The following is an 11,561-nucleotide window of genomic DNA, read 5'->3' on the forward strand; positions in this document are numbered from 1 at the left end:
ATCTTGTTACACTTCACTATAAATTACGCTTACATAACTTAAATACTTCTAAAGTATTTGACACGTGAAAATTAGATTAGATTTTGATTAAATTCGTTTTATTCAAAAAACCTTAAGATCTAGGTATTATAAACCTTATTAAAACAGACACTTATTTTGTTCAGCGAATCCAAAAATGCAATAATATACAGGACATTCCATTTAAGAAAACGCAACTTTGATATCTTTAAAGCCTTTGGGACACCCTGTACATTACAAAAATATTTTTAAAATGTGCGCTCGGTAGGCGTCGGACAATTCATAAAATAATACTTTTTAAAAATCAAACGGTTCAGCCGCAAACTTCCGTGCCGTATAGCGTGAATAACCCTCTATATATATAAATAATCTTTATTTCCTATAGAAAAAGGCTATGGACCCAATAGGTCTTTCTGCCCACTGGTTTATATTTATACACTAAGAACATAAAGACCCAAAACCATTGATATAATTAATACAAATTAATTTTTCCCTGCTCGGAGAGTTTCAGATTCACATTGGAAAATGTAATTTTATATGATTCAGCAGCTGTTTATTATTTTAATGTTTTCAATGTATCCATGCCATTTGGAAAGTTATATCAATATTAGTTTTATACCCTTACAACTGAAAAGTATTTCATCTATTTACAAATAATATGAGTTATTGCCTGAATTCAGAATTTCTATACCGTAGTAAACAAAAGTGATTTGTCTTTGCATCTGTGAAAACGTTCGAGGTGAAGTTTACAAATAAAACAAAAACTTTATCCAATTTCCGATTGACGAAATACGTATTTCCAATCATGCTGCCATTTTTTCTTTTTCCAGGGAATTATAGCTGTCTGAGGGTACATTTGATATTCACGAGGGATCGAGCGTTTTATTTCACCACGGTGTTCATACCAGGAATAATATTGGTGACGTCGTCCTTTATTACATTTTGGCTGGAGTGGAACGCTGTGCCAGCCCGAGTCATGATAGGTAATTTAATTTTATTTATGTCTATTATGAATGAAAACGTTACGGCAATGCAAATAAGTCATTATGCAAATAATAATATTAATAATAATACTAAAAAGCTTTTTAATAAGTATGACTTTCCCCATAAATCGATGTTGCATTCTAATTTTACCTGCTTTTAAATCGTGGCCTTCTGCGGTATTTGTATTCTGTGTTGATATTCGAAACATTGTTATAATTTCCGCAAAGGCTCCAACTAAAAATATATAGTTTTGGGGGTTAAAAATGCTTGAAAAGACTATTCATCTATTTCTAGTCAAATTCATAAGCTGCTCTATATTTATTTTCATATTCTTTTCGGTTTAAATTTATATTTTTAGATTGTAGTTCGGTGGCTGGATATTTTTGTGCAGTGTCGCATTATATGCAATTTTCATTGCTACCGTGCAATCCTCATTAATTAAGGACATAATTTCTGTAAATGCTCACTTACCTTTTCGGACGTGAACTATTTATTCGAAGCAGACTTTAATCCAATCTTTGAATTATGTCTGCCAAGATTCCTTTTAGCTTTCCATCTTTTCTAACTCTTTCCTTCCTTCGTCTTAGGTAGTTCGTATAATCTTTATTTATGAGTGGGTGTAAAAGAAAGTGATCGTCATTGCGAAATATGTGGCCCAGATAAGCCGCTTTACCTACTTTAATTACCGTTTTAATGCTGCCAAATGCTTAATGAGTTGCACAGTCCCGTCTAAGTCCAAATGTCCAAGTTTTTACTTCATACTCTATTTCTCGTTCAATTTCCTATTAGTAAATACTGGCACTGTCTGTAGTTTATATATCATTTCCAGCCTATTTCTATTTTAACTCTTGTCTCATCTTCACCTAATTGGGAGTTTATGGCTGCTCTAAGATTGACTTGTTTACTCTGTCTAACTTTGCATAATACTTTGCAGTTGATGTTGCCAATAGGATTCTTCGAGATTATAATTATTTATGTTGATTATTAAGCCCATTTTATTTCATGTTTTATGAATACTCGGTTTTAAATATGTTCTATGTTCTCTGCCATTATTGCGATATCGTCTACAAAGCTCACATTATTGTTAATGATTTCTCCGAAATTCATACACTCCGTTCTTTCCCATCGTGCTTCCTAAATATTAATTTCGAGTATCCATTCAATAATTGTAGGCACACCACACAACCTGTTTACGATGCACAATAGATGTTTAAATTGAAGAAAAATCTTAGGAATATTCGATTATTTTTCTTCGTGAAAGAAGCTTAACGTGTTGAATTCAATCGAGCGCTTTGTGGAAATCCATCTACCATATGAACATGCTTTTATTGAATTATTTGCACTTTTCTAGTTCCCAATCAGCTTCTGTTTACGACTTGTATATTGTATACATACTCATCACAGTTTTTAGATAATCTTCGGTAGGGTTTTTAATGTTCATTAAATAGTTATAGTTAGAGTTTATTTACAGAACCTGTATTTGATTCTAAAAATTCACATCAACCAAGGTAACTATTTTTGAATAAATGAGTATCCTTTCTTCTTCGACAAGACAATCGAACAAGCTCCGCGATTTTACGGTTTTAATGTTGATTCCTTATCTCAATCTCCTTGCCATAATTACTGGCTGAGCCACTTTTTTATTAAAATTTTACAAAAATTATTGTGTTTTTTGATCACCTAAAAACAGTAGATAATATACAGTTAGTTTTGTGTTGAAAATCTTACTTTTGCTATTTGCGTCGACTGCATTCGAAAATTACCACCTTATTGTACATCCCAAAATGTCTGTTAAACATTCACAACTTCCAATGTTTAAAAAGTTGAATCTAGCTCCTGCTGTTTTCAGGTGTTACTACAATGCTCAATTTTTTCACAACTTCAAATGGATTTCGTTCGACACTTCCCGTTGTCTCCAACCTGACTGCCATGAATGTATGGGACGGGGTGTGTATGTGCTTCATATATGCTTCGCTTCTGGAATTTGTATGTGTAAACTACGTGGGTCGAAAGAGACCTTTACACAACGTCGTTTATCGTCCAGGAGAAAACCCATTCACTCAGGTAAGACATGGTTTACCTTTCCTCATTTGAAATGTGTGATTTTTATATAAAAAAAATTCCTAGCAAATGGTTAAAGAACTGAAACCCCAATATGTTTACCTTAACGGCTTTTTTTGATCATTGATTTTTAAAATGTTAAGAGAGTCCAGGGTGGTCTGCTTTTGCTTAGCTTTAGGACTTCAACAGCCCATAGACATATTTATTTTTAAATAAATTTTTTAGTCTAGTCTTTAAAAGAATTACCTCTTTTTGCAATACCCCCATTATTAAACATATTTTCATAAAACTTATATGACAGCGAAAAAAAAAGGTCTTGGAATGTTACTACCATAATTCTCTAGAAAATCTACTAATATGTATTTCTACTGTAGCACCGCACGAATAATCTGAGGTTCATATAAATATAGGTAACTATTTTTTGTAAGTTCAATCAGCTACTCAGATAATTGCATCATAAAATTGTTTGTTCAAATAAAATTGTCAAAAGTTCTTCGAACAGAGTTCGTGATATAACAGTACATGGAAAGCATTCTTCTTAAAAGAATCACTTGATGCAATGAGTAAATGAGATTATCTTGTTTTAGTACGAAGTTTCTGAAAATATTTGTCTGCTTTCTCAATGTTATGACTTTTTTAAAACTATAAAAAACTAAAACTCCGCGAAAGTATCAAATCTTTTTCATCCCTCTCCTCCGTGACTTTTGCAAAAACGACGTTTTTCACACAATTTTCAGGCACTTACTCGATTACAACGGTTCGGCTAAAGCAGGTTGAATTCACTTTTCGTTAACCCATTATTTTAGTTTATCCCCACTTCTTCCTCATTTGTTCAAAAATTAATATTGTCAGTGGAGCTTTCGATTACAAGGGATGGTTTAAACTACAGAATTGAGATACTTATAAAACAACCAAACAACGATATGGCTTCCAAAGATGTATTTATACGTTGCTGTTAATTTATTATTGACTTTTTTGGATTGGTTGGGGCATAATTATTGTTGTGTAGTCTCCATAATTTAGTTGATTCTGAGAAAATATTTCCAAAAAATAAAAAATATAAAGCAATTGAGATAATTACGGGGATAGTGACTAGTGGCAAAATAAAGCGATGAGTTTCTCATCGAAACAGACAAGCGACCTCTGACTTTAGTAAAGGCCGTAAAGATTCTGAACTGTCGCGACCTAGAGAACCAGAAAAATAACTTCATTCCTTGGGTATGTAACTATATGAGAAACAGTATAATATTAAGAGTAATGATGATTTGAAAATATTATTACATTTTTTTATTTTTAATGTTAGTTCTAGCTTAGAGTGTTAAAGTCCTGTTACAATAAGGCAGATAGCTCTTGTGGAGGCAATAGTTGATGTGCCGCTGCATTTAAATTATTCGTTCGACGCTTTAAAAAAATCAAATTTATTAATGTGTTAGAAGGCTATGGATATTTAAACGAATTTTAGGTTTTTTTCTCCTGATACACTTTAATGACTACTTTTTCATAAAATAAAAATCACTTTCGGTTTCTTCATTCAGTTTGAAAGAGAAAAATAATTTCAGTTTCTCGGTACAATTCAGGATTTTCTAGTAAAAGAGTTTTTTTAGAGTAAGAAAAAAAGTTTTTTCTAGTAAAAGAAAGTAAAAAAGAAGTTTTTTTTTAATTTTCTATTATTCTATTTATTTAGTTTCTTGATAATCATGTGATAAAATAGTATAAAATTACAACAACAATCTATGATGTTCCTCGTCAACAAAAACTATAAGAATTGCTTGAAACACAGTACAAGCATTTGATAATATTTAATTTTCTTTTATACCTAAATCAATAATTTTGAATATACCAACAGTTACACTTTGCCAACGCAATTGCACCTGTAAAAAATGGCTAATATTAATTCAATGTTAACCGAATTCGACTAGGGGCATGGGCACCCAGATCATTGGATCTTAATCCACTCGATTTGTACGTTTGGGGACATGTAAATGACAAAAAGACAAATTTTGTTCTGCTCCCGTTTTGACCAGAGGTGTTTTAGCTTTACGAAATCCAGAAGCCTGCAGTCATATGCGGAAAAATCAAGTATCAGCTGCAATAAATTCAGACGATCTCGAAAATGTATTAAAGTGGTTGGACTACATTTCAATTTCAACAAACAATTTTTCTAATTTTTGATGGTGTGATTCACCACCGATTGAATTTCCGATTTTATTATGTTGCAGTATCGCTAAATGATTATCAGCTATATTAAATTTTTTACTTGAAAAAGAGTTGTCTAACGAAATTTTAATATTTTTTGCTTTAAAATTAAATGAAGAATCTAAATGAGATTTTTATTTTATCAAAAAGCAATGTCATATTTCTTTAAAAGCATACATTAGCGTTTTAGTACGGACGGCACTCAGATAACTAAAAATTGGATTTCTAGTGCAAAATTGTCCACAGCCGTTTGGGAAAAATTAATAAATTTGGTTTTTTAAAGCCAGACTTGAACATCCTATATTTCCTTAAGAAATCGTTCCTTGATAGCTTATCATGTAAACTCATTTTGTTTCTCGATTTTCCATATTTCCCTAAATTTCCGGTCCGGAAACTGGACCACTCTGTATATTTCTTACTAGAACCTGCACTTCCTTATAATAAAATGATAATCCTAGTAATTTATAATAATCGCATGTCGGATTTGTCTGAAGGATTATTGGGCTCATTTTGTTACTCTGATGACTGTAGCGCTAATCGAACCGCAACTTTAAGAACATGAATTATGGGAATATTGGTGGTAAAACGCCATAATGTTATTTATTATCTACCCTTTCATGCCCAATGTTATTGGTGTGGAAATGGGAGCACCTAAGCTAATTGTTCTCGTTCCAAAAATGCCATTACGTGAGTTCGGTTCTAAATACATTTTTAATATGTCTGAATCAATCTCTAATAAGGGTAATTTTTAAAAGCACTTTAAACTTTTACTCTATTTTAAAATAGCCAACTTTAATATGTGAGTTTTCCAGGTGAAAATGCGATTACTCGCTATCTCCTGAGATATTAAATAAAGAATGAGAATTTTCAATGTCGAAAATCTACTTAAATGACTGGCAAATCAAAGGCTCAACTTTGCTACTAGTTGCAGCCAAATTAACCCTTCTTTCTATAAAACTTGAAATAATTATTGCTATTGTCTCCATTTAGGTTAATAACACAATATTTTTAAATAAGGTAAACGATCTTTACGATTTATCTGTAGCAACTTCCTGAACTTGCGGCTTTACCATAATCCTGCCTACGAGAAAACAGTCCTGCTGGTTAATATTTTATTTTATTTGGATACATTTGGCATAAACTGTGCACATTAAGATGATCAAAAGTAAATTCCTCATACCTATGACATAAGTATGGTTTCTACCAATTTAATTTTTTTCTTATGACTACTGTAATTAGTGAGACCATTATTCGACTACGTGATAAATTAAAATTGATTTTGCCTACGTCGTTACTATCAAGCAAAACACAAAAAATTAACTCTAATGACACGTTTTCTGCCTGCACCTTTTCCGCAATATATTTGTTCTTCTTTCTTGTTGCATGTATAGAGAAGCATGACTTCAGAACTGTTTACAGTATGCGACAGATTGCCAATTATGCATTATGAATTTTGTGATAGCTTTTATGTGCATCGGTCTAATTTCAAGCAGTAGAAATATAAAAAAAAAACATCAGATACATGTCAGGCGAAAATGTTTTCCTCAAAATCCCATTGATGTACGTAGTTATTGATGTTCGTGATACGCATTTTTTATTTTATCGTAGGCTGCACTCTATGTGGCACAGTTTTGAAACAAGCATCGAATACATCAATTACCTGAGAATCATACATTTTCAGAAAACTACGAAATTATTCGAAAATGCTTCCTGAAATAAGTGAATTATACTTGAAATTGTGGCAACTCAAAAAACATTTATTCTGATGATACCCCAGCTAATTTCTAATGATTTCCTTAAAACTTTCGAATGGAAAAAATGGTGCCACAGAAAGAAAACAAAATTTCTTCTGAAAAAGAAAACAAATTTGAGGTTTCCAGGCATCAAAGACCTAAAAGAATCTAATGTTTCTCAATGAATTTTAAATCGGATGATGACGCTGTTGTCTCGCCAAAACGTTATGAAATAAACGATATAAAAATTTGTATTTCAGACTTTGACTGAAGCCCAGGAAGGAAAAGAACATAATAACAATTAAATGCAGTCAGGAAAATAAATCAAAACCTGTATAAAATTACTGCTTTTTACAGCTTCCTCAAACGCATATGTTTGGAGTAATCCGACGGTGTCCTGGATGAATACTTAACAAAAATAAACCGCCATGGTTGGTTTCTTTGATTGTTTTCACGTGGATTTGACGCCTGAAAGCCCTTGTGGCTTACAGTGTCCTAAACTAAGAGTTTCCATTAGTCGACTGTTTCAGTTATTTGTATTTTCAACTTTAAGGTTTTCCAACTTTAAGCCTTTTTGCGCAATTGACACTTTTATTAAATCGTACATCCCAATCAACTGTCCATTGGTCAGAGAATTAATCAAAATGTTAAATAGTTAATTACGACAACCAAAAAGCTTTAACTTTAAGATAATAATGTATGAAATAAAAATGTTCCTTCATTTTTAATGAAATTATACCAACATTGCTTCATTCCTACTGCTGAAATACTCGTAGTTGAAGCAAAATACGCGAAATTACTTTGTGAATTACAACAAAAAATTTGTTAGGTTCAACTAAACGAGGTTTTATCATTATTTACTTAGTATAGTGAAGAGCAATCTGATGACAAAATACTTCAATGGTTRTTTGCACAAAAATGTGTGGGTATAGCTTCTTCGATTGAAGAAGCCAATATAAACTTCGAACATTATAACCTTTGGTCCTACTTGCCTCAAAATTTAAACGGAATAGGAATATAACAGCGCACGTTTCTATTAGATCTATAAACCCCTTTTGTACCAGAATACAGGGATTACTTAAAAATATATTAGTTGCATACTAGAACTTCAAATATCAGAGCGTGTTTGAATAAGTCAGAAATGGTTGTAAATAATATAACAAATGCGCTAATGTTTCTGCTATTGTCGCATCTGATTAGAATGTTCCTTGTCCTTTTACAGCGTTTGCCGGCTGTGCTGAGCAGGATAGGCATAATACTAGCCAGCCCATTGGTAAGCCTAGCCTTATTTATACCTAAACTAAGCCTGAAAAAAGAGCCTATGCATTTTAACGCGTATTTGCGAGCATTTTGCCTTTTGCCAATAATTGCTTTGACCTCAATGAAGAGCTAACATGAAGCTTTGCTTACTATACCAACTAATAGCAATGCCTTTAATTCATAGACGCAATTATGAAATAGTACCTACAATTACTCTAACTAATGTATCGTATCGAGATCAAAATAGATTTGTTAAAGAAACTCTTACTTACAACGTATGGGTACTTACCGAAGGAGAAGCAGTTAAGGTAACACTAAAAGGTTTGGTTGGTTTAGTTCTCTGTACAATATTTTGGATAGTGAGCCACAAAAAATAGAGCAATATTTTAACAATCGTTCATTCTTGCGGTTATAGATGTATGGTTAGTTTCCGAAATTTTATATTTTGGAGACATTATTGAATAGAAAACAAAACTAAAATATTTAGCAGCAGTTTTAGGTGTGCATACTGTGTAAATAACTACCGACGTAAGAAAACGGTTGATAGATTTACACAATTGTTAGTCCAAATGATCAGTCAAGTATTCTTAGTCCATTAACACTTTCTTCAAAGTGTATTTTTTTGTGCCCTCATAAATATGATTATTTTACACACATCTTGTATACCATTGGTGATCTTTCAGATTGCCTAATATCATTTTTTTATTGAAATTATTTTTATCCTTATGAATCTTTTTATTTTCTTTGATAATCTAATTCAATTAAACTTATTATGTTAAGGGTGGGCTGCAGAAATTTTAATTCTTCAAACATTTGGATTCAAAAAGGTTTGGGGTAATCTATAAATTATATTTTATTGAAAACTTTTTATAAATGTATGTGCTGATTACTTTATTGAAAACTAAAAAACGATCAAATAAGATGTTGACAAGATATTTTCAAAAACGTGTGGTTTTTCTTTTATGAAATTACCCTGCATGTAATTTAAAAATAAAAAAACAGGAAGTCGTTTCACTTAAATAGATTGTAAATTTGTTAAAACCTAACAAAGCCAAAAAAGGTATAGTAAATAAAATGAATTAAACATTTTCTTTGGAATTAACATTTTATTGTTTCGGATCCAAAATTACAAAACTGGCAAGGCTGGAGATTGAAAATAACCAATAATTTGAATTATCTACAGTATTATGGCCTTCAATATTTTTGAAATTACATTTCCATTAAGCCATGGAATCAACCATGGAAGGTTTCACTTGGATCAAAATGTACGGTACTTCTCAAGAGAGCGTATGAACGAATAAAATTGTAAACTTTAAATATAACGACATAATTCCGCAAAAAAATGAAACATGGTACACTTAATATGAAAATAAAGCGCACTGAAAGCAATGCAATTGAGGCAGAATGCGGCATTGAGAATTTAATGATCAATTTTTACACAATTCCAGATGGATAAATCTGCAAAACACACCGTTTCGGTGCCTTATTATAAGAGAAATAACTGATATAAGTGTAAAATATTCATATAAAATTGTATTCTAATTTCATGTTCGTTAATATCTACTTTCGCATGTCAGCCACAAGTTTTAAATGCAAATGATACAGGAATAATTTTAGTGTTCTTACTCCCATTCTTCCGTAATTGTATAAATCAAACCTTTCAGACAATTATTTTAATGGCTCGCTGGATTACTATCGTACCGCTGTTTACCATTACTACACCGAAACTATGCATTTATGTATTTTAGTACAATTATCAATATATGTAGGATTTTCAAACAGTTAAAATTAGAATATCTAGTTATCGTTGTGGGAAGTATCAATTAATGTTCACATGTTAGTCAGCAGACTCCAGCGAAAGGTGTTTTCTTGGTTCAAGTAAAATATTTTATAAGTGGGTTGCCGTATAACAAAACGAACAGAAAATAGTAATGATATCAAAATAATCAAAAATTAAAAATCGAACTAACTGATATAAAATAATTTATTTCGAAACTTAATTTAAGAAACAGAAATGAAAATATGAACTTTTGTAAATCTGAGGGCTTACATTGAGTTGACAAAATCATAAGAGCTCGACAAAGTTAGGGAATATTTGTAATATAAAAAATCTTCTTCTGCTGCTTCTTCTTAGTGAACAATTTCCAGTTGCTTTTTAAGAAAATCGCTCCGCAGGATCCAAGTTGTTGCAGTTTTATCCAATATTCAGATAAAATCGATAAAAAATTGTACATTTTCAACTAATTACTCTCTCGTGTATAACTTTGTTTTCGAGAACAACGTACAATGTCCATATGATTGGTTAATTGATTTTCCATTTATGCACACATTTGAACGACAATATTATTATGGAACATTTCAAAATGTTGCAAGTTGTTGGACCATAATTTTTTAAGAAAACCGAAGTAAAACAGTAAAAGAATAACAAATATGCATTCTAGTTATTTATGTCAATTGTAGTAAAAAGCAGCGAAAAACACAAACTGGTGTTAAAAAATTACATTAAATATTGTCTTAAAAATACATTCACAATTATTCACAGCTTCGGACACACGACGACATTAACCCGAGTAAACTGTAATTTCAATTCCATCAATTAAATTGGTAAACTCTAACGGACTTGTTTTAATAAATCGTTTATTCAAATCGGCTAAAACTTTCCTTAACTTTCGATTTAAAAAATACAGGGTGATTCAGAATTGGCGTCATTCCTCTGGAGGTGTTGTCTGGCGCTGTTATAGGAGTACAGAAAAAATAGTAAAATAAATTAATTGTTATTAAAGCTGAGAAATTTGCAAAAAACTATATTAGAAATACGGCAGCAATGTTTTTCAAGGTTATCTGCCTAATTAACATTGCGTAAATACCTGTGGCTTCGGTAACCATGGAATTATACAGACTGACTATAAGATAGACAAGGATAAACGGTAAATTCGACAAGATTTGTTGACGAAATGTCAACGTGTTCTCATAACCTCGAATACTGGTGTTTAAAAATAAACCATACAACACCAAACATTTGAATGGTTAACTCCAAACAAGCTCGTGCCTGTGTAATCTCCTTATTATCTACTCTTATCAAGCAGCTTCTCGTATTCAGTTAATTAACTCCTGCTCCATTTGTATCTCCTTGTGCTCTGTGTATCGTACAAACGTAGTAGGAACGTAGCCCTTCCTCGGTATTTATTTGGTGCTTGGGAAAGTGTCAGTTATGGTGCTCTGAGTGCCCCTGGAAGGCCCTGATTCGGTTATGTCCAATACGTGTTCCTCTGTGCCTGGAACCCGAACATCTATCGTCCACTATCTTCC

General features: G+C 31.9%; 1 protein-coding gene across 8 annotated transcripts in view; it reads left to right on the forward strand.

The window, feature by feature from the left end:
* Positions 1 to 11,561, forward strand: part of LOC109533985 (glycine receptor subunit alpha-4) — an 84,997-nt gene that overhangs the window by 64,326 nt on the left and 9,110 nt on the right. For 5 of the 8 annotated variants that reach the window (XM_048670223.1, XM_048670226.1, XM_048670227.1 and 2 more), the window contains 3 exons: positions 849 to 1,001; positions 2,852 to 3,066; positions 8,215 to 8,265. In XM_048670223.1, coding sequence (XP_048526180.1) covers positions 849 to 1,001; positions 2,852 to 3,066; positions 8,215 to 8,265 — 419 coding nt within the window. The remainder of the gene's footprint in view (positions 1 to 848; positions 1,002 to 2,851; positions 3,067 to 8,214; positions 8,266 to 11,561) is intronic. The other 3 variants (XM_048670225.1, XM_048670228.1, XM_048670230.1) reach the window with 1 other exon arrangement.

The sequence above is a fragment of the Dendroctonus ponderosae genome, unplaced genomic scaffold (genome assembly GCF_020466585.1).
Source record: "Dendroctonus ponderosae isolate FM_Combo_2020 unplaced genomic scaffold, Dpon_F_20191213v2 Dpon_F_20191213_1, whole genome shotgun sequence".
Classification (NCBI taxonomy): Eukaryota; Metazoa; Arthropoda; class Insecta; order Coleoptera; family Curculionidae; genus Dendroctonus; species Dendroctonus ponderosae.